Genomic DNA, 22,949 nt, shown 5'->3' on the forward strand with positions numbered 1-22,949 from the left:
ACCTGTCATTTAGCCCAGAGGGAGTGAGCAAGTTCAGCTTGCATCCCACCTCCCAGGAGCACAACACCTTCCAGCAGCACGGTGTCCGGAGGGGTCTGGGACCTGTGAGCAGGAGTGAGGGGTCAGTGTGTGGACATGGGAGGAACCCGCACCCCTCCACATGACCTGCCCCTTGGCCCCACCAAGGGCTGCCCTGCCAGTTGCACTCCTGTCCTTTGGGCTCTGTCTGTGTGCAGGAGGGCTCCACTGACTTCATTTGCAAAGTGCAGAGCCTCTGAAAGACTTCGTAGTTGACTTTTATAGACATGTAACTGGAAGACAGGGCCAAGCTTTGAGTTGAAAATGTAATAGTTCACAAAGGGTTACATGGTTCGTTCTCTATTAGCTTTGCATGGTGAGTTTTTAAATAATGTTGATCTCTGGGCTGCGGGGACCCAGTTTGACTTTTAGGGCCCTAACCACTCCCTCTACCTTTTTCTGCATTCTGAATAGTAGACTTTCTCAGTAGGTATTAAACAGGTTAAGGTAAATTCAGAAATGCAACATGTATGTGTTTTTCTTCAAGGTAAGTGAGCAAATAATTAAATAACTTCATTATGATTTTGTTTTTTTCCAATATAATATAATATTTATACATGATAAAAACAGCATTTGAATTTGTGAGGACATAAAGTATTCACTCCGCATTGTCAAAACACCCAGTAGACACGTGCAGTGGAGCCGGTAGCCTGTCTATGAGCTTACATGAGCTGTGTGAACTGATCCATCCTCACACGTCATGCTGTCCTCAGTGCACACTTGCACTCAGGAAGCTTGTCCATACTCAAGCCTCATGCCAGCATTCCAAACACATCAGATTTTATCTTCAGAATGATACCTTAAAAGTATCAGAGGAAAATGTGAACACATTTTTTTAAATGGTCTTGGAACGAAGAAAGAAAAACCAGAATCCATGAAGCAAAATAGTTTGACTTCTATACAGAAAAAGAAAAGAAGTACTTCTATACAGAAAAAGAAAATACCGTATACAAAGTTAAAAAAATAAAAAGCCAGGCGCAGTGGCTCACCCCTGTAATCTCAGCACTTTGGGAGGCCGAGGCGGGTGGATCACAAGGTCAGCAGTTCAAGACCAGCCTGACCAACATGGTGAAACCCTACTAAAAAAAACAAAAATTAGCTGGGCGTGGTGACGGGTGCCTGTAAACCCAGCTACTTGGGAGGCTGAGGCAGGAGAATCACTTGAACCCGGGAGGTGGAGGTTGCAGTGAGCCGAGATCACGCCACTGCCCTCTAGCTTGGATGACAGAGCAAGACTCTGTCTTAAAAAAAAGCAATCAACCAAAAAAAAAACAAAGAAAAACGTTTGCAACACATACAAGAAACAGAAAGCTGACATTGGCTTTCTGTTTCATTCAAAATAAATGGTCACAACAGACCAGTAGAAAATGGTGAGAGGAAATGCATGCGTGATTAAAGGACGTAAGGCAAATAAACATGGAACATTCAGCCTCACTAATAATGAAACGTGAAAATTTAAATTAGACGTTTTTCACTTCTGATTGACAGTGATTTATTTTTTTTTTTTTTGAGACGGAGTCTCTCTCTCACCCAGGCTGGAGTGCAGTGGCACGATCTCAACTCGACAGTGATTTTAAAAGTTGATTATGTCCAGTGTTGGTAAAGACTTTGGAAAGTAGTCAGTCTAATACTTTTAGAAATGAAAATTTGAAAAATTCTTTACCATGGCCGGGCACGGTGGCTCATGCCTATAATCCCGGCACTTTGGGAGGCCGAGGTAGGAAGATCGTGAGGTCAAGAGATTGAGACCATCCTGGCCAACATGGTGAAACCCCATCTCTACTAAAAATACGAAAATTAGCTGGGCATGGTGGCATGCGCCTGTAGTCCCAGCTACTCAGGGAGGCAGGAGAATTGCTTGAACCCGGGAGGCAGAGGTTGCAGTGAGGCAAGATCATGCTACTGCACTCCAGCCTGGTGTCAGAACGAGACTCCCTCTCAAAAAAAAAAAAAAAAAAACTAAAGTTATGTGCACAGGGATGTCTACTGCAACATTGCCTGTGATAAAAAATTGAAATATTCATTATAGAGCAGTAAACAACGTGGAATACTACACAGCTGCCAAGAGGAATGAAGTAGAAGATTTTTCTATACGTCTGTCTAAGAACAACCAGCACCAGTTGTCTCGTGTGATTCCATTCTTGCAACAGAAGACTGTTCTGCACAGAAAGTGCCTGGGAGAGTCCAGTGATTGCCACAGCAGAAGAGAGCTGAGGGATGGAAGACTTGTTTTGTACTTGTGTTTTTATACTTCTGAGTTTTCTTTTTTTTTGGACATATGTTACTTTTGTAACAGATGATGTGAGATGTTTTACTCAGCATTAAGTTTCAGCTCTCTATTTTAGATCTCTTCCGTTCCCTGCTGGCAGTTCATCGGCTGGATCAGCCACATGGTGGCCTTACTGGACAAAGACCAAGCCGTTGCTGTTCAGCACACCGTGGAAGAAATCACTGATAACTACCCGCAGGCTATTGTTTATCCCTTCATCATAAGTAGCGAAAGCTATTCCTTCAAGGATACTTCTACTGGTCATAAGAATAAAGAGTTTGTGGCAAGGTAGGTAATATTACAGAAAGAATACGTTGATCAGATACTACAGGTTATAAAAATGTGGTTAAAGCACATATGTGGACACTTACATTTGTTTCCAAATTAATTAGAGTTGTCATTGAAGAATAATCTTAGCCGTCGCTTTGTTGATTATATCTATTCTGGGTATGTTACTTGTTACAGGATGTATCTCCTTTGTAAAATACTTTCATCTTACATTGCTAACAAAACATTCTGCTCATATGGTCATGGTTGCTTGGGATAGACTAGTTGAGATGATTTTTGAAATCAGCTCCTGAAATTGTCCTGTAATTTAAAATACACAGAAAGACTCCTCCTTTTAATTAGGACTCAGTAGACGGCCTCAAGTGTCATCCTGTCCACTTTTTTTTTTTTTTTTTAATTATACTTTAAGTTCTAGGGTACACGCACATAACGTGCAGGTTTGTTACATATGTATACTTGTGCCACATTGGTGTGCTGCACCCATCAACTCGTCAGCACCCATCAACTCGTCATTTACATCAGGTATAACTCCGAATGCAATCCCTCCCCCCACTCCCCATAATAGGCCCTGGTGTATGATGTTCCCCTTCCCAAGTCCAAGTGATCTCATTGTTCAGTTCCCACCTATGAGTGAGAACATACGGTGTTTGGTTTTCTGTTCTTGCAATAGTCTGCTGAGAACGCTGGTTTCTAGCTGCATCCATGTCCCTGTAAGGACACGAACTCATCCTTTTTCATGGCTGCATAGTATTCCATGGTGTATATGTGCCACATTTTCTTAATCCAGTCTGTCACTGATGGACATTTGTGTTGATTCCAAGTCTTTGCTATTGTGAATAGTGCCGCAATGAACATAGTGTGCTTGTGTCTTTATAGCAGCATGATTTATAATCCTTTGGGTATATACCCAGTAATGGGATGGCTGGGTCATATGGTACTTCTAGTTCTAGATCCTTGAGGAATTGCCATACTGTTTTCCATAATGGTTGAACTAGTTTACAGTCCCACCAACAGTGTAAAAGTGTTCCTGTTTCTCCACATCCTCTCCAGCACCTGTTGTTTCCTGACTTTTTATGATTGCCATACTAACTGGTGTGAGGTGGTATCTCATTGTGGTTTTGATTTGCATTTCTCTGATGGCGAGTGATGATGAGCATTTTTTCATGTGTCTGTAGGCTGTATGCATGTCTTCTTTTGAGAAATGTCTGTTGATATCCTTTGCCCACTTTTTGATGGGGTTGTTTTTTTCTTGTAAATTTGTTTGAGTTCTTTGTAGATTCTGGATATTAGCCCTTTGTCTGATGATTGCAAAAACGTTCTCCCATTCTGTAGGTTGCCTGTTCACTCTGATGGTAGTTTCTTTTGCTGTACAGAAGCTCTTTAGTTTAATTAGATCCCATTTGTCCATTTTGGGTTTGGTTGCCATTGCTTTTGGTGTTTTAGTCATGAAGTCCTTGCCCATGCCTATGTCCTGGATGGTATTGCCTAGGTTTTCTTCTAGGGTTTGTTTTTTGTTTGTTTGTTTTGCTTTGCTTTTTTGAGACAGAGTCTCGCCCTGTCACCCAGGCTGGAGTGATCTCGGCTCATTGCAACCTCTGCTTCCCGGGTTCAAGTGATTCTCCTGCCTCAGCCTCCAGAGTAGCTGGGACTACAGGCCCGTGCCACCATGCCTGGAATTTTTTTTTTTTTTTTTTTTTTTTTTTTTTTTTTTAAGTAAAGATAGGGTTTCACCATGTTAGCCACGATGTCTCAATCTCCTGATCTCGTGATCCACCTGCCTCGGCCTCCCAAAGTGCTGGGATTACAAGTGTGAGCCACCATGCCCAGCCTAGGGTTTTTACGGTTTTAGGTCTTATGTTTAAGTCTTTAATCCACCTTGAGTTAATTTTTGTATAAGGTGTAAGGAAGGGGTCCAGTTTCAGTTTTCTGCATATATGGCTAGCCAGTTTTCCCAACACCATTTATTAAATAGGGAATCCTTTCCCCATTGCTTGTTTCTGGCAGGTTTGTCAAAGATCAGATGGTTGTAGATGTGTGGCGTTATGTCTGTGGCCTCTATCCTATTCCATTAGTCAATATATCTGTTTTGGTACCAGTACCATGCTGATTTGGTTACTATAGTCTTATAGTATAGTTTGAAGTCAGGTGGCATGATGCCTACAGCTTTGTTCTTTTTCCTTAGGATTGTCTTGGCAATGAGGGCTCTTTTTTGGTTCCATATGAAATTTAAAGTAGTTTTTTAATTCTATGAAGAAAGTGAATGGTAGCTTGATGGGGATGGCATTGAATCTGTAAATTACTTTGGGCAGTATGTTCATTTTCACAATATTGATTCTTCCTGTCCATGAGCATGGAATTCCATTTGTGTCCTCTTTTATTTCCTTGAGCAGTGGTTTGTAGTTCTCCTGGAAGAGGTCCTTCACATCCCATGTAAGTTGTGTTCCTAGGGATTTTATTCTCTTTGTAGCAATTGTGAATGGGAGTTCACTCATGATTTGGATCTCTGTTTATTGTTGGTGTGTAGGAATGCTTGTGATTTTTGCACAGCTTCTGTTCTGGTTAGTGGGTGGCTTGTCTGTGAACACACCCCTGCCCTGCTGAGGCCCTGCCCACCATACCATTTCTCTGAAAAGACAACTGTTGTCTTGAAAAATGAAAGAAGAGAAAAAGATGTGAAAGACAGTGTGTCAAGAAAGTGACTTTGCTGGGCATGATGGCTCGTGCCTGTAATACCAGCTACTTGGGAGGCTGAGGTGGAAGAATCAGTTGAGGCCAAGAGTTCATGACCAGCCTTGGCAACATAGTGAGATCTCATCTCTAAAATATTAAAGTAAAAATAAGCTAAGCATGGTGGTGCATGACTGTACTTCTAAATACTTAGGAGACTGAGGTGGGAGAATTGCTTGAGTCCAGGAATTCAAGGCTGCAGTGAGCTATGACTGAACTTGTCAGTTGCCACTGTTGTCCAACCTGGGCAACATAGTGAGACCCTGTTTTTTAAAAAAGTGATCTTCTCTTTCATAACGTAACTTCAGAAACTATATATATCGAGTTATATACTTCAAAATGTCGACATCAGTTGCAAGATTGGCTTTTATCTAAGAGCAGCTCTTTTTTTAATTTTAAGTTTTAATTTTTATGGGTACATAGTAGGTGTCTATGTTTATGGGGTACATGGGATATTTCGATACAGGCATACAGTGTGTAACAATCACATCAGGGTAAGTGGAGTATCCATCACTTCAAGCATTTATCATTTCTTTGTGTTATAAACATTCCAGTTATACTCTTTTAGTTATTTTTAAATGTACAATAAAAATTTACTGTAGTCACCCTTTTGTGCCACCAAATACTAGATCCTGTTTTTCCTAACTATATTTTTGTACCCACTAACCATCCCCACTTTCCACCTCTCCTCCCCTCCCCATGAGTTCAGTTGTTTTAATTTTTAGCTTCCACAAATGAGTAAGAACATGTGAAGTTTGTCTTTCTGTGCCTGACTTATTTCACATAATATAATGTCCTTCAGTTCCACCATGTTGTTTCAAGTGACAGGATCTCATTCTTTTTTATGGCTAAATAGTACTCTACTGCATGTATGTACTGCATTTTCTTCATCCATTTGTCTGTTCATGGGCACTTAGGTTGCTTCCAAATTTTGGCCATTGTGAATAGTGCTGCAATAAACATGGGAGTTCAGATATCATACTGATATCCTTTATTTTGGGTATATATCCAGCAGTGGGGTTTCTGGATTATATGGTACTTCTAGTTGCAGTTTTTTTAAGGAATCTCTATAGTGTTCTTCATAGTGGTTGTATTAGTTTACATTCCCACCAATAGTATATACGGGTCCTCTCTTCACATCCTTGCCAGCATTTGTTATTGCTGGGGGTGAGATGGTACCTCGTTGTGGTTTTGATTTGCATTTCTCTGATGTTCATTGATGTTGAGCACGATTTTATATACCTGTTTGCCATTTGTATGTTTTCTTTTGAGAAATGTCTATTCAGATCTTTTGCCCCATTTAAAAATGAGATTAGATTTTTTTCCTGTTGAGTTGTTTGAGCTTGTTATATATTTTGGTTGTTTTTTTGTTTGTTTGTTTGTTTGTTTGTTTGTTTGTTTGTTTTTGAGACGGTGTATTGCTCTGTTGCCCAGGGTAGAGTGCAGTGGGGCAATCTCTGCTCACTGCAACCTGTGCCTCCCGGGTTCAAGCGATTCTCCTGCCTCAGCCTCCTGAGTAGCTGTGATTACAGGCAAGCACCACCATGCCCCGACGAATTTTTGTATTTTTAGTAGCGACAGCGCCAGGCTGGTCTTGAATGCCTGACCTTGTGATCCACCCACCTTGGCCTCCCAAAATGCTGAGATTACAAACGTGAGCCACGGTGCCCGGCCATATTTTGGTTATTAATTCCTTGTCAGATGGGTAGTTTGCAAATGTTTTCTCCCATTCTGTGGATTGTCTCTTCTCTTTATTGTTTCCTTTGCTGTGCGGAAGCTTTTAGATTTGATGTGATCCTCCTGTTTGTCCATTTTTGCTTTGGTTGCATGTGCCTGTGGGGTATTACTCAAGAAATCTTTGTGCCCAGACCAGTGTCCTGGAGAGTTTCCTGTTTTTGTTTTTGTAGTTTTATAGGTTGAGATCTTAGATTTCAGTCTTTAATCCGTTTGGATTTGATTTTTCTATGTGGTGAGAGATAGGGGTCTAGTTTCATTATTCTGCATATGGATACCCAGTTTTCCCAGGACCATTTATTGGAGACTGTCCTTTGCCTGATGTATGTTTTTGGCACATTTGTCAAAAAATGGGTTCACCACAGCTGTGTGAATTTATTTCTGGGTTCTCTGTTCTATTCCATTGGCTTATGTGTCGGTTTTTATGCCAGTGCTATGCTGTTTGGGTTACTATAGCTCTGTAATATAATTTGAAGTTAGATAATGTGATTGTGCCAGTTTTATTCTTTTTTGCTCAGGGTGGCTTTGGCTATTCTGGGTCTTTTGTGGTTCCATACAAATTTTAGGATTATTTTTTCTATGTAAAGAATGTCATTGGTATTTTGATAAGGATTGTGTTGACTCTGTAGATTGCTTTGGGTAGTGTGGACAGATTTAACAGTATTGATTCTTCCCATCCATGAACATGAAGTAACTTTGCATTTCTTTGAGTTCTCTTCAATTTCTTTCATCAGTGTTTTACAGTTTTCGTTGTAGAGATCTTTCACTTCTTTGGCTAAGTTTATTCCTAAGTATTTTCTTTTATTTGTGGCTGTTGTAAATAGAATTACTTTTATGCTTTCTGTTTCGGATTGTTTACTGCTGGCATATAGAAATGCTACTGATTTTTGTGTGTTGATTTTTGTATCTGCAACTTTACTGAATTTATCAGTTCGGATGGTTTTGTGGTGGACTCTTCAGATGTCTCCAAATATGAGATCGTATCATCTGCAAGCAAGGATAATTTGACTTCTTCCTTTCTAATATAGATACTCTTTATTTCTTTCTCTTGTCAACTTGCTCTAGCTAAGACTCCCAGTAGTATGTGGAATAACAGTGGGCATCCTTAACGTGTTCAAGGTCTTAGAAAAAGGTTTTCAGTTTTTCACTGTTCAGTATGACACCAGCTGTGAGTGTGTCATATATGGCTTTTACTGTGTTGAGGTATGTTCCTTCTATAATTTTTGAGAGTTTTTTTTTTTTATCATGAAGGGATGTTGCATTTTATCAAATGCTTTTTCAACATCAGTTAAAATGATCAGTGGTTTTTGTCCTTTATTCTGTTGTGTTGATACGATTGATTTGTGTATGTTGATCTATCCTTGTATCTCTAGAATAGATCTCACTTGGTCATGATGAATAATCTTTTTAATGTGCTGTTGAATTTGGTTTGCAAGTATTTTGTTGAGGATTTTTGCATTAATGTTCATCAGGGACATTGCCTTGTAGTTTTCCTTTTATTTGATGTATCTTTGTCTGGTTTTGGTATCAGGATAATACTGTCCTTGTAGAATGAGTTTGGACGTATTCCCTCCTCCGTTGTTTTTTGGAATAGTCTGAGTAGGATCGGATTAATTCTTTTTTAAGACCCTCATCTCTTGATAAAATAGATGCTTCTTGCTTTTTTTTTTGAGACAGAGTCTTGCTCTGTCGCCCAGGCTGGAGTGCAGTGGCCGGATCTCAGCTCACTGCAAGCTCCGCCTCCCGGGTTCACGCCATTCTCCTGCCTCAGCCTCCTGAATAGCTGGAACTACAGGCGCCTGCCACCTCGCCCGGCTAGTTTTTTTTTTTTTTTTTTTTTTTGGTATTTTTTAGTAGAGACGGGGTTTCACCATATTAGCCAGGATGGTCTCGATCTCCTGACCTTGTGATCCGCCCTTCTCGGCCTCCCAAAGTGCTGGGATTACAGGCTTGAGCCACCGCGCCCGGCGTCTTGCTTCATTTTAACATTGGATGGAATTTTAAATTACTATAGTTGGTTATATGTATATGATATGTATAAATTATATTTAGTTATAGATAACATACATTTTATATATGTATAATATATAACATACATTGTTTTATATATGTATAATATATAAAATATATACTGATTTTGGGAAGGTACTTGATTACCTAAACTTTGTAAAATTTTTTTTAATAGGATTAAAAGTAAGTTGGATCAAGGAGGAGTGATTCAAGATTTTATTAACGCCTTAGATCAGCTCTCTAATCCTGAACTGCTCTTTAAGGTAATGATAGAACAGCTTCTGGCACATAAAACATAGAACTTGGGTAAAACTTAATTGCAATCTAACTTGATTTTTTTCTTACCTTCCCCATCCCCCCTCCGCAACAGGATTGGAGCAATGATGTAAGAGCTGAACTAGCAAAAACCCCTGTAAATAAAAAAAACATTGAAAAAATGTATGAAAGAATGTATGCAGCATTGGGTGACCCAAAAGCTCCAGGCCTGGGGGCTTTTAGAAGGAAGTTTATTCAGGTATGGACTGGCACAGCCTGCCTTTATGATAGCAGAATCATTGTGACAGTCAATATTTACATTTAATGATTTAACAGTTCTGGATTTAAAATGTCTGTTGAGTGCTTTAGATCTCATGCTTTCTGTGACACACTGATAACATATTTTTAGGTTAGCTGGTAGCAGGTGGGTTAGTAGGTAAAACCTCAGAGTTTCATTACATGTTGTTCATGCTCAGATTTTTAGATCTGAAAGTTACATATAGATTGGTATTTCCAGTTCTTCAGATGGCTTGTGTTAAATAAGCTGATAAGTATTTTCAAGCACTTAGTTCGGGGCACAGTTCTGGGTGCTCAGGATCCAGTCCCCAAATACAAAGGGGTTGTGTGACAAAACTGCTCACCAAGAGCTGTGCCTAGGACAAGTGTGGTAAGTGTGAGATCTTTCAGAGGGTGCTGGAGTTGGAAGGAAAACACACCATCATTTGATGGGAATGATGGAGCAAGTAGACTGCAGTCAGCCCAGTTGCCACACCTTTGCAGCCTGCTTGGCTCCTTCTCTCCCTCCTCCATCTGGAGACTTGCCCTTAGGGCTTGGCAGCAGCATCGTTTCTCCTTCAGAGCCTTTCCCATCCCTCCCCCAACTGTGATCTCCAGAAGAGTCGAGTGTTCTTCCTCTCTCACCTAAAACACCTTACTTTACATTCTCTCTGCTTAGCCTGGGTCATACTGACTTTTCTTTCTAGTTTTTGTCAAAATTACTTTTATTCGTTAAACCTCAAGAAATTTAAGGGCTTAGATAAGTCTTGGAACTCTTGCTGCCAGAGTTCACAAGTTCCACTGTGTATAGTGCAAAGGAAGAGCTTTATCCTTTTTTAAATAACTGCTTTATTACGATATAATTCACATGGCCCTTAAGTCATCCATTTAAAACAGTTTTACGTATATTCACAGAGTCATGAAATCATCACCATATCAATTTTAGCACATTTTCATCGCCACAAAAAGAAACCCATACCCATTAGCAGCACCGCCTCCACACAACCTTCGGCCTAGTCTGCCCCCAGCGCACTGCCACCTCAGCCTGTCTGCACGTTGTCTCTTGTCTCAGAATTCATGGCCACTTTGTTGCTGGAAGCCCTGAGACTGCCCTGCAGGGCTATCCATGGGAAGCACAGGTCTTCCCCCTGCAGCAGCACCTGATCCTGCCCAAGCCTGCAGGGTGCACAGAGGCCTCCTTTGTTCCTTTCAGGCAGGAGATGTGTTTGGAGTTTATTGCTAGTACCTTAGAAAATTTATCCAGAACTTTCCACCTTATACCAAATCAAAAATAACTTGCATTCATTCAAAGAATAATCTACCAAAACAAAGTACCTCAAATATCACTTTAGAGGATCCTTAAGGGCATTATGCCTTTCAGAAAGGATAATGGTGATTATGTTTGGAAATAGCTAATTTCCATGTATTCTAAGAATTGAAGATTGTTTCTACTTTATTCATCCACTTACAGATCAAAGAAGAAATCTGTTTTATATATGTCAATTTTCCTATAGTGGATTATCTTAAAATAGAGCACGTTTCATTTACACCAGATTTATGTTGTGACATTAGTTATAAATTTGGTAAGAACATTTCTAATTAGAGATGATCAGGTAAATCTTGACAACTGTTGAGTAACTGCTAGTAATGCTCTTGAGATTTATTTTTTATTTGATATCAGAATTATAATTCAAATAAATATCTAAGTAGAGGCTAATGCAAAGAGATAATTAATATGTTCCAAGGTAGAGTACTTTTAATAATTGCTTTTAGGAATAAACATATCTGCTGGGCGCGGTGGCTCACGCCTGTAATTCCAACACTTTGGGAGGCCGAGGCAGACGGATCACGAGGTCAGGAGTTCGAGACCAGTCTGGCCAACATGGTGAAACCTGTCTCTACTGAAAATACAAAGCTTAGCTGGGCATGGTGGTGCACACCTGTAGTCCCAGCTACTCGAGAGGGTGAGGCAAGAGAATCACTTGAACCAGGAGGTGGAGGTCGCAGTGAGCCGAGATAGCGCCACCGCACTCCAGCCTGGGTGACAGAGCAAGACTCTGTCTCAAAAAATAAAAATAAAAGAGTATTTAAATAATATTTTTTCTGGCTTATTACCCAAAATAATAACTTGAAACACTTTTACTAAAGAAAGTGGCATTCTTAAATTTTTCTCTTCAGTTGGTATCAAAAATTATAAGCCATTTATTTCTACTGAACTACTTCCTTTATTTTACTGTTTTTAACTTTGTTCTTAGTTATTTTTGTCATCATAATGATGTAGAACAGTAACTAGACAATGAGTACACAGAGGTTAAATGACTTCGCCAAGTTTTTAAAGCCCTTATTAGGATTTATTAACTAAAAGTCACTACTAACCATGTTTTTTGTTTTTGAGACCGAGTCTTGATCTATCGCCCAGGCTAGAGTGTGGTGGCATGATCTCGGCTCACTGCAACCTCCGCCTCCCGGATTCAAGCGATTCTTCTGCCTCAGCCTCTCGAGTAGCTGGGACTACAGGCGCATGCTACCGCACCTAGCTAATTTTTTTTATTTTTAGTAGATACGGGGTTTCACCATATTGGCCGGGCTGGTCTCGAGCTCCTGACGTGATCTACGCCCCCAGCCTCCCAAAGTGCTGGGATTACAGGCGTGAGCCACCTCGCCCGGTTAACCATGTCATTTATTTAATTAATTAATTTATTTATTTGAGACGGAGTCTCACTCTGTCACCCAGGCTGGAGTGCAGTGGCACGATCTCAGCTCACTGCAACCTCTGCCTCCCAGGTTCAAGCGATTCTCCTGCCTCAGCCTCCCGAGTAGCTGGGATTACAGGCATGAGCCACCACACCTGGCTCATTTTTTGTATTTTAAGTGGAGACGGGGTTTCACAACGTTGGCCAGGCTCATCTTGAACTCCTGAGCTCAAGTGATCCACCTGCCTCGACCTCCCAAAGTGCTGGAATTACAGGCATTAACCATGTCACTTATAATGGAACACAGGAAACAAAAGGCAAACTCTGGATGTTTTAGAGTATTGAAATATTCAAGGAAAGCAAAACTATAATTTTTTTTTTTAGAAACAAAGTCTCACTCGGACACCTAGACTGTAGTGCAGTGGCATGATCATAGTTCACTGACAGTTCAGACTCCTGGGCTCAATAGCGATCCTCCTGCTTCAGCCTCCTGAGTAGATGGAACTACAGGCACGTGCCATCACACCTGGCTAATGTTTGTTGCCCAGGTTGGTCTCGAACTCCTTGGCTCAAGTAATGCTACTACCTTGGACTCCCAAAGTGCTGGGATTACAGGCATGAGCCACCATGTCCAACCAAGACTATACATCTTAAAAGCAGAGAAGAAACATATATCATTGCGCACTTCATTCATTACACTTATAAGCTTAGAGCCCTTTCCACAGCCCAAACTAAACATCAGTCTTTATAGTAAATTCTTATTAATTTCAGACTTTTGGAAAAGAATTTGATAAACATTTTGGGAAAGGAGGTTCTAAGCTACTGAGAATGAAGCTTAGTGACTTCAATGACATTACCAACATGCTACTTTTGAAAATGAACAAAGACTCAAAACCTCCTGGGAATCTGAAAGAATGTTCGCCCTGGATGAGCGACTTCAAAGTGGAGTTCCTGAGAAATGAGCTGGAGATTCCTGGTGAGTTAACCTCCAGGGGTGACAAAACTGTACTGTCAGGAGCACAGCACTGTAATAAGAACTCGTGGTTTCTGGAATAGTGATACTGGGATATTGACAGTTATCTCTTTTTTTAAAGAATTTTAAAATTCACCAAATTTTTCATCATTAGGAAAATCCATAATTATGAATGAGCACACTTTACTAAATGTTTAATGAGATTATAGTTCTTATATTTCTGATTCTGACAAATGTTCAGATTTTCATTTGGTAATAATGGTAAACAACAATCATAGATTTCCTCTGAACATATTCATTTCATACTTTGCTCCTGAATAACTTTTCTTCAGAAATATAATACAGGTGTAGACTCAGATTACTTCCTGGGATGTGTACACAGTTCCATTTAAAGTGACAAGTTAATGATAAGTCACTGACCTGCAGGAAAAATGATCATAATATTAGGGATAGAGATGCACAGCAAATTGGCCAGATTTCAAGGCGTGACTTTTTCAGAGGAAACCTGTGTATGTTCCATTTTCTTCACCCCAAATTTGCCAGAGGAGAAAAAAGTTTTAATCTGGTTATTCATGTTCTCATTTCAGTGGGTATAAGAAAAAACATATTTGGAGAAACACTTTTCTTTGTCATTAATAATGACTGTGCAGTTGCATATGGTTCATTTCAAGAAAAACATTTAAATGTAAGCCTTGTCATGTGCAGCTTGATTGGCCTTGAGCATATGCAGTGTTGTAGTCAATGCATCATTTTTCTATTTAGGATTTGTCCATGCTATTAGAATAGAGCACTAAGTTCCATAATCAGTCAAATTGAGAAATTATTATTTTTTTTTTTTGAGTTGGAGTCTTGCCGTGTCACCCGGGCTGGAGTGTAGTGGCACAATCTCGGCTTACTGCAAACTGTGCCTCCTGAGTTCACACCATTCTCCTGCCTCAGCCTCCCGAGTAGCTGGGACTACAGGCGCTGCCACCATGCCCGGCTAATTTTTTGTATTTTAAGTAGATACAGGGTTTCACCATGTAAACCAGGATGGTCTCTATCTCCTGACCTCATGATCCACCCGCCTTGGCCCCCCAAAGTGCTGGGATTACAGGAGTAAGCCGCTGTGCCTGGCCGAGAAATAACATTTTAAAAAGTCAGTTTCCTTTAAATGAAAACTTTTCAGTAAAAAGTTTTATGTTAGATTGGTTTTTTAAAAAGTAGATCAAGAGACATGTTTTAAAATACAGGCAGTTGTCTAACAAGGTGTTCCTAAGCAAAGCTGTGGTTTGTTTTAGGTCAATATGACGGTAGGGGAAAGCCGTTGCCAGAGTACCACGTGCGAATCGCCGGGTTTGATGAGCGGGTAGGTGTGAGGGTGTGTGACCCAGTCCCTGTCCTGATGAACGTTCTTCAGATATGAGAATGATCTGTTTGCCTTTAGTAAGTAAGAGACAATGGCCCATGTTGATCACAGATATATCGAGTTTAACGTATTTACTGAGATGGAGTCTTTCCCTGTTCCCTGGGCTGGAGTGCAATGGTACAATCTCGGCTTACTGCAACCTCTGCCTCCCAAGTAGCTGAGATTACAGGCACATGCCATCACGCCCAGCTGTTTTTTGAGTTTTTAGTAGAGACAGGGTTTCACCATGTTGACCAGGCTGGTCTTGAACTCCTGACCTCGTGATCCATCCACCTCTGCCTCCCCAAAGTGCTGGGATTACAGGTGTGAGCCAGTGCGCCCGGACTTTTTTTTTCTTCTTTGTTTGAGACAAGAGTCTCGCTCTGTCACCCAGGCTGGAGTGCAGTGGCACATTCTCAGCTCATTGCAACCTCCACACCCTGGGTTCAGGCGATTCTCCATGTCTCAGCCTCCCTAGTAGCTGGGATACAAGTGTGTGCCACCACGACTGGCTAATTTTTGTATTTTTAATAGAGACAGGGTTTCACCATGTTGGCCAGACTGGTCTCAAACTCCTGACCTCAAGTGATCTACCCGCCCCATCTTCCCAAAGTGCTGAGATTGCAGGCATGAGCCACCGCTCCCTGCCCTGAGTTTCTTAATATAATGTCTCCAGTGTTTGAACAACAATTCTATTTAAGATACCATAAACTCAAAGAGTAAGCTGTGTGTGAGTATCCACTATAAAATATGTGTAGCATTGGCTTACCACTGTAGAAAGTTTGCATGTTGGCTGTTGCTGCTTGCTAAGGGTATCCACATTCATAAGCAAGTATTTATAACCAGGAATACAACATTTCTGCGGGCACAGTAGTCAGGCACAAGCAGGTAGCAGGAATTCGTTGCTGGCCTGGGCACTCTGCTCTTCTTTGGCACTGTCTTCAGAGGGCAGCCCTGCAGAGGAATGCTCACGGCCAGTGTGGCTTTTCCCTCTGAGTTTGACACGCCGCTAGCCTGTGCCATGAGGTGACATTCTGATTTTTGAAGGTGACAGTCATGGCATCTATGCGAAGGCCCAAGCGCATCATCATCCGTGGCCACAACGAGAGGGAGCACCCTTTCCTGGTGAAGGGTGGCGAGGACCTGCGGCAGGACCAGCGTGTGGAGCAGCTCTTCCAGGTCATGAATGGGATCCTGGCGCGAGACTCTGCCTGCAGCCAGAGGGCCCTGCAGCTGAGGACCTACAGCGTGGTGCCCATGACTTCCAGGTAACTGCCAGTGGGCTGCTGCACATTGCTTGGCGTCCACGGGACTGTTTTTCTAGTGAAGAAAGAGCAGTTTGGGTTTACTCGTTAACCTTTTATTCTCCCTTTCAGGTTAGGATTAATTGAGTGGCTTGAAAATACTGTTACCTTGAAGGACCTTCTTTTGAACACCATGTCCCAAGAGGAGAAGGCGGCTTACCTGAGGTAAGGGCGGCCACACGCCCTGCTCCCCCAGCAGTCGCCTCCCCTCACTTCTCCAGTGGCAGGTCGGGGCCGTGACAGGCGCGCTCGAGAGCCCACACTGCCTGCCCCGCAGTCTGCTGGCTGGGTCAATAAACCAAATGGAGTGCTGGCTGCTAACCAGTAGTTGCAGATATTTTACCATAATACAAAATATGTGTTAACTTTGGGTGGGGGGAAGAAAAATTGTTGAAGGAAATAATAATAAAATTAGCAGATAACATGTAGTAAAACATTTTCTGTGGGATAGGCACTGTTCTCAATTTTTAACGTGTATGAATCAATTTACTTCTCACCAACAACCTACAAGGTAAGTGAGTATTATTATCACTACTATATGGATGAGGAAGCTGAGGCCCAGAAAGGTCAAGTAACTTGTCCTGTGTCCCTTAGCCTGTAAAGTAGGGTAGCTGGGATTACTAGTCATGATATGGATGCTTTTTTATTTTTCTTTATCCTTTTCTCTATTTTCCAAGTTTTCTACAATTAACATGTATATTTTAACCACAAGTTTTTTTTATTTCCTTTTTGTTTTTGTAAACAAAAATAAGGACAACATGAGAAACATTTTGAGGGTTGACAGATTTTGACAACCAAAGTTGACAGGTTTGGGTGACGAAGCTGTAGGATGAAGGAACAGCTTCAGGGCCTCTTTCTCTTTGATATCCTCTGATTCTTTCCTAAAAAGTTTTTAAATAGGAGCAGTGTTCCCTTCAGTCAGGAAAGATTTCTGAAAAAATCAAACATATTCTTATCAAACTCATATTCCCAGGTGATAATTACTCTACAGGGCAGTGTTCACCAACTTTTAGTTCCAGACATTTGAGTCCTTTGCTTAGAGTTGTTTCTACTTTCCCTGGAATACGGGGCAACTGATGAGCATGCTTCCTGGAGTCTCACAAATTCCAGATCTGGCCCTGGCACTGAGCCTCTGCCTGACAATGCAGGTGCCAAGCAGGTGTCGCCTTTCCCGTGGTACCTCTCTACATTTGTGGGACGGGACGGTAGCGTGGAACCGCACAGGGTTAATATAGGTACCAGGAGAGTTGAAAGCACCTTACATAATGGAATTATGTAAATAATTTCCAACTGCCTTTTTACAGGGCACTTCCAGTACCCATTATTAAAATCCTTGCTATTTTTTTTCTTAATTCAGCATGTTACAGTGTTTTGTTTTTTTGAGACAGTGTCTCTCTCTGTCGCCAGACTGGAGTGCGGTGGCGTGACCTCGGCTTACTGCAATCTCCGCCTCCCGGGTTCCAGCAATTCTCCTGCCTCAGCCTCCCGAGTAGCTGGGATTACAGGCGTGCGCCACCATGCCCAGCTAATTTTTGTATTTAGTAGAGATGGGTTTTCACCATGTTGGCAGGATGATCTTGATCACTTGACCTCATGATCCGTCCTCCTTGGCCTCCTAAAGTACTGGGATTACAGGCCTGAGCTACTGCGCCCAGCCTACGGTATTATAACCTAAGAATTTTGATCTCACTTTAAACTAGGAGGAGAGAATTTTAAGATGGAGGAGACTACTTTTAAAGTTAACTTTAGTAGCAACTTAGAAAAGATTTATTTCACCTGAAGTGATTGAATTGCTAAGTCACACGTGAAGCTGTTCTGTCTTTAGATTTTATTGGGAAAACTTGTTAAAGCTTTCCTCACGAAAGTACCTAAACATATGTATATCACATTGTTTCCCACTGCCCAGGTACTGCCTTTTTCCTAGGAAACTTTGAAAACAGCTTTTCAAGTTCACTTAAGCATCCATTGTCATTTAAGAAAATACTTTCTCATAGGAGTGCAGAAGGTTATTGGAAGAAAAAAGAAAAAATATGTTCTCATATTTACTATGGATTGTGTGTATATCTACATATTGGAAATATGAAGAAAGATGTGGCACTGGCCAGGCGCAGCAGCTCACGCCTGTAATCCCAGCACTTTGGGAGGCCGAGGTGGGCAGATCGCCTGACGTCAGGAAGTCAAGACCAGTCTGGTCAAGATGGCAAAACCCTGTCTCTACTGAAAATACAAAAATTAGCTGGGCGTAGTGGCGGGTGCCTGTAATCCCAGCCACTTAGGAGGCTGAGGCATGAGAATCGCTTGAACCCAGGAGGTGGAGGTTGCAGCAAGCTGAGATTGCACCACTGCACTCCAGCCTGGGCGACAGAGTCTCAAAAGAAAGAAAAAGAGACCGGGCGCAGTGGCTCACACCTGTAATCCCAGCACTTTGGGAGGCTGAGGCAGGCAGATCACAAGGTCAGGCATTCAAGACCAGCCTGGCCAACATGGTGAAACCCCGTCTCCACTAAAAATACAAAAATTAGCTGGACATGGTGGCATTTGCCTGTAATCCCAGCTACTCAGGAAGCTGAGGCAGGAGAATCGCTTGAATCCAGGAGGCGGAGGTTGCAGTGGGCCGAGATCGCACCACTGCACTCCAGCCTGGCGACAGAACGAGACTCCATCTCAAAAAAAAAAAAAAAGAAAAAAGAAAAAGATGTGGAAGTGGTTTAAATAAGGATAAAAACAGACATAATCCATCTTTAGCAAAACTGTGTGGGCTTTTTGGCTGTGGTAGTGACATGGCCTGAGGCTTCTAGCAGCTGCCTGTGGTGCTGTCGCCCTCTTGTTATGGTTCTTTCTAGGTCAAAGTTGCAGAATTGCATGCCTGGTTAATAAACAATTATGTTTAGTTCATCTTATTCCTCTCTATGTCAGTGGGAAATTTATTGTATTTAATGGTTTTGTACCTAATTCATAGGCAATAGCTTGGATTTCTTTAGGAATAATTAAGCATGAATAATGGTATATTGAAATTCAAGATCCAGAGTAATGTGGGTTCCGTATTAATATTGAATATGGTTAAAAGTCATATTATTTTTTCCTACTGCTTTGCTATTTTTCAGTGAATTCTTGGTGATCTTTGTCTTTGAAATCACATAATGCTAAAATCTTCCTAATTCCAATTCCCCTTTTCTCACTCACTAGTGATCCCAAGGCACCGCTGTGTGAATATAGAGATTGGCTGACAAAAATGTCAGGAAAACATGATGTTGGAGCTTACCTGCTAATGTATAAGTAAGTTTGGTTTTGATTTTCCTTTGTATTCGTTAGTTTCGTTCTTCTGCGAATTGCATGTTTTCTTTTGATTCTTAGAAAGCTTTGCCTCAGAGAGATCATCAAGATTATTTGATATTTGAGTCTCAGTATAAACAAAAAGTTTTAAAATTTAAATTTTAAGTCAGAGAATTTTTTCTAATTAGATGTTTCTATTATTAAATCATAGGGGAGCTAATCGTACTGAAACAATCACCTCTTTTAGAAAACGAGAAAGTAAAGTGCCTGCGGATCTCTTAAAGTAAGTACCCTTCTGCCCTCACCCTTAGCAGGATCACAGCAGCCGCACAGCTGTGTCTCTCTTGCAGGCGGGCCTTTGTGAGGATGAGTACAAGTCCCGAGGCTTTCCTGGCACTCCGCTCCCACTTTGCCAGCTCTCATGCTCTGATATGCATCAGCCACTGGATCCTCGGGATTGGAGACAGACATCTAAACAACTTTATGGTGGCCATGGAGACCGGCGGCATGATCGGGATCGACTTTGGGCATGCATTTGGATCTGCTACACAGGTGCGCTTGCTGTGCTCTCATGATCCTGGGCGACGCGAGAGTTATCATAGGACTTTCAACACCCTCCAGAAATAGATAGTTTTTAAGGAAAAACAACATATTAGATTCGTTTTGTCATGGTCATTGATTGCAGAAAGGGATAATCACTTCGTGCAGCCTTGTTCAGTCAGGTCACAGAAGTCATGGTGATCAATGATACCATCAGAACCGGGAATCAAATGTGTTCGCAGATCAAAGGAAGACTCTAAGGAAGTTTTAGGAAGCCCCATGATAAAAATGTCTGGTAAAAAATGTGATACATATCTTTTCTCTGGTTAACCTCTGAATGTTTGGATCCATCCTTCTTAATATCTGCGGCCCGTATCCTGCGCACGTGGGTTTTGCGCTGAGGGATAATGCAAGCTAAGGTGGTTACTCCTGAGCGTAGGAACTCAACGTCTGTGTAGCTGATTTCAAGGGAAGCAGAGTCTGTATTGTTACTAAATGTGAACAGTAACTATGAGAGGTTGCTGCCGTTTGTGCTCGGTACTTTGAGAGTTCTGGCTTACATATTCTGCTGCTTGCCTTTTCTTCTTGTTTAGTTTCTGCCAGTCCCTGAATTGATGCCTTTTCGGCTAACTCGCCAGTTTATCAATCTGATGTTACCAATGAAAGAAATGGGCCTTATGTACAGCGTCATGGTACACGCGCTCCGGGCCTTCCGCTCAGATCCTGGCCTGCTCACCAACACCATGGATGTGTTTGTCAAGGAGCCTTCCTTTGACTGGAAAGTAGGTTTTGTTTCATGTGCACTTCTCACTTTTTTGACATGTCCCTGTGATCGAGCTGGTATCTCCCGTGTATGATGGAAGTGCATTGAGTCATGTTGATGAAAATATTTACATTATTTTGTACAGCATTTCTCAGAGGCTGGGCCCAGTGGTTCACGCCTATAATCCCGAAACTTTGGGAGGCAGAGATGGGAGGATCACCTGAGGTCAGGAGTTGGAGACCAGCCTGGCCAACATGGTGAAACCCTGTCTCTACTAAAAATACAGAAATTAGCTTGGTGTGGTAATGCACGCCTGTAATCCCCATTCCTTGGGAGGCTGAGGCAGGAGAATGGCTTGAAACTGGGAGGCAGAGGTTGCAGTGAGCCAAGATCACGCCACTGCACTCCAGCCTGGGCAACAAGAGTGAAACTCTGCCTCAAAAAAAAAAAAAAAAGTTAAGAGGCAAAACGTTTATTTGGAGAAATAAGGTGCCTGCTGAGGCCCCTCGTCTCGTGATGTGTACACCATGGAGTCTGTATGAACAGCTTTGTAGCTGTAGACAATAAAGCAAGGGTGCTCCTGGTTATAGATGTTTGTTTACTTTAAGATCATTACTAGATTTAATCTGTTTGGACATGATTGTATGTACCATTATAATCAGCCGGGAAAATCATCTTCTTTTCTTTTAGAATTTTGAACAGAAAATGCTGAAAAAAGGAGGATCATGGATTCAAGAAATAAATGTTGCTGAAAAAAATTGGTATCCCCGACAGAAAATATGTTACGCTAAGAGAAAGTTAGCAGGTGCCAATCCAGCAGTCATTACTTGGTAAGATTTTTATATGTGGAAAAAACTAACGGACTACCAACATGCTACTGTTTCTCGAGGAACCAAGATATGTACAAAGTGCTGAGCACTTGATATTCTGTTAGCATGACTCTTCTGCTTTCATTGAGGAGGAAAGCAGGGCTTAGAGAGGCTGACTTCCCGAAAGCCAGGGCGAGGCCTGCAACTGTGACGTATGTCTTCAGGCTTACACTCAGTCCCTCGAACAGTTGTGCCAATTGGAGAAACAGAAGGTGTGCTCTTAGGCCAGAATATTGTTATATGCATGAGGAGGCTTAGGTTTTAAATTTGCTTTTGTCCTTTTTAGGGCATTTGACCCTGATGGACATAGTACCTAGGTATGAAAAGCACGGTGTGGACTTGTTAGATGAGACTCCACTTTGGGTTGGCTTTTAGGTTAGCTGTAAAATTTTTTCTTGTTGAGGTCTAAAGCAAATATAAATTTATGGAGATGATTCACAGGAAGGAAAAAAGTTGGACTTTAGAATTAAGTAATAGTGGCAGTCTATGGTCAACTTATTTTTGACAAGAGTGCCAAGACCATTCAGTGACCTTTCCAACAAATAGCACTGGCAAAAGAATGAAGTTAGGTCCCTGTTTCACACCATGTGGAAAAGTTAATTCAGAATGGATCAAAGAGCTTAAATGCAAGAGTCAAAACTATAAAACACTTAGAAATAGGAGTAAATCAGCAGGGCATGGTGACTTACGCCTCTAATCCCAACACTTTGGGAGGCCAAGGCGAGTGGATCACTTGAGGTCAGGAGTTCGAGACCACCCTGGCCATCAAGGTGAAACCCTATCCCTACTGAAAATACAAAAATTAGCTGGGCATGGTGATGCGCACCTGTAATCCCAGCTATTAGGGAGGCTGAGGCAGGAGAATGACTTGAACCCCGGAAGGTGGAGGTTGCAGTGAGCCAAGATGGCGCCACTGTACTCCAGCCTGGGCAACAAAGCGAGACTCTGTCTCAAAAAAAAAAAATAGAAATAGGAGTAAATCATCCTGACCTTGGATTTTGTTGTGATACTTGCCATTTTTTAGGTATGACACTGAAAGCACAAGCAGGAAACAAATACATACTTTGGACTTCATCAAAATTAAACAATTTTGTGCTTCACAGAGTGCTATCAAGAAAGTGTTTCAGCCTTCAGAATGGGATAAAATATTTGCAAGTCATGTATCTGATAAGGGACTTGTATCTAGAATACATTTTAAAACTCTTATAGCCTAACAATAGATAGACAATTAAAAATGGGCTCAGTGGCTCACGCCTGTAATCTCAGCTGCTAGGGAGGCTGAGGCAGGAGGATCACTTGAACCCAGGAGGCAGAGGTTGCAGTGAGCCGAGATCGCGCCATTGCACTCTGGCCTGGGTGACAGAGCAAGACCCTGTCTCAAAAAAAAAAAAAAAAAAAAAAGTCAAAAGACTTGAACTAACATTTCTCTAATGAAAATATGCAAATGGCCAATAAGCACATGAAAAAATGCTCAGCATCACTAGTCATCAGGGAAATCCAAGTGAGATAC

General features: G+C 41.6%; 1 protein-coding gene across 4 annotated transcripts in view; it reads left to right on the forward strand.

Moving 5' to 3' along the window:
- Window positions 1-22,949, forward strand: part of PRKDC (protein kinase, DNA-activated, catalytic subunit) — a 185,568-nt gene that overhangs the window by 160,531 nt on the left and 2,088 nt on the right. For 2 of the 4 annotated variants that reach the window (XM_010357481.2, XM_010357480.2), the window contains exons 74-85: window positions 2,424-2,635; window positions 9,282-9,369; window positions 9,477-9,620; window positions 13,102-13,306; window positions 14,584-14,651; window positions 15,738-15,958; window positions 16,067-16,159; window positions 19,181-19,270; window positions 19,479-19,550; window positions 19,618-19,819; window positions 20,401-20,589; window positions 21,261-21,400. In XM_010357481.2, the coding sequence (XP_010355783.2) occupies window positions 2,424-2,635; window positions 9,282-9,369; window positions 9,477-9,620; window positions 13,102-13,306; window positions 14,584-14,651; window positions 15,738-15,958; window positions 16,067-16,159; window positions 19,181-19,270; window positions 19,479-19,550; window positions 19,618-19,819; window positions 20,401-20,589; window positions 21,261-21,400 (1,724 nt within the window). The remainder of the gene's footprint in view (window positions 1-2,423; window positions 2,636-9,281; window positions 9,370-9,476; window positions 9,621-13,101; window positions 13,307-14,583; window positions 14,652-15,737; window positions 15,959-16,066; window positions 16,160-19,180; window positions 19,271-19,478; window positions 19,551-19,617; window positions 19,820-20,400; window positions 20,590-21,260; window positions 21,401-22,949) is intronic. The other 2 variants (XM_010357483.2, XM_010357482.2) reach the window with 1 other exon arrangement.

The sequence above is a fragment of the Rhinopithecus roxellana genome, chromosome 9, assembly GCF_007565055.1.
Source record: "Rhinopithecus roxellana isolate Shanxi Qingling chromosome 9, ASM756505v1, whole genome shotgun sequence".
Lineage (NCBI taxonomy): Eukaryota > Metazoa > Chordata > Mammalia > Primates > Cercopithecidae > Rhinopithecus > Rhinopithecus roxellana.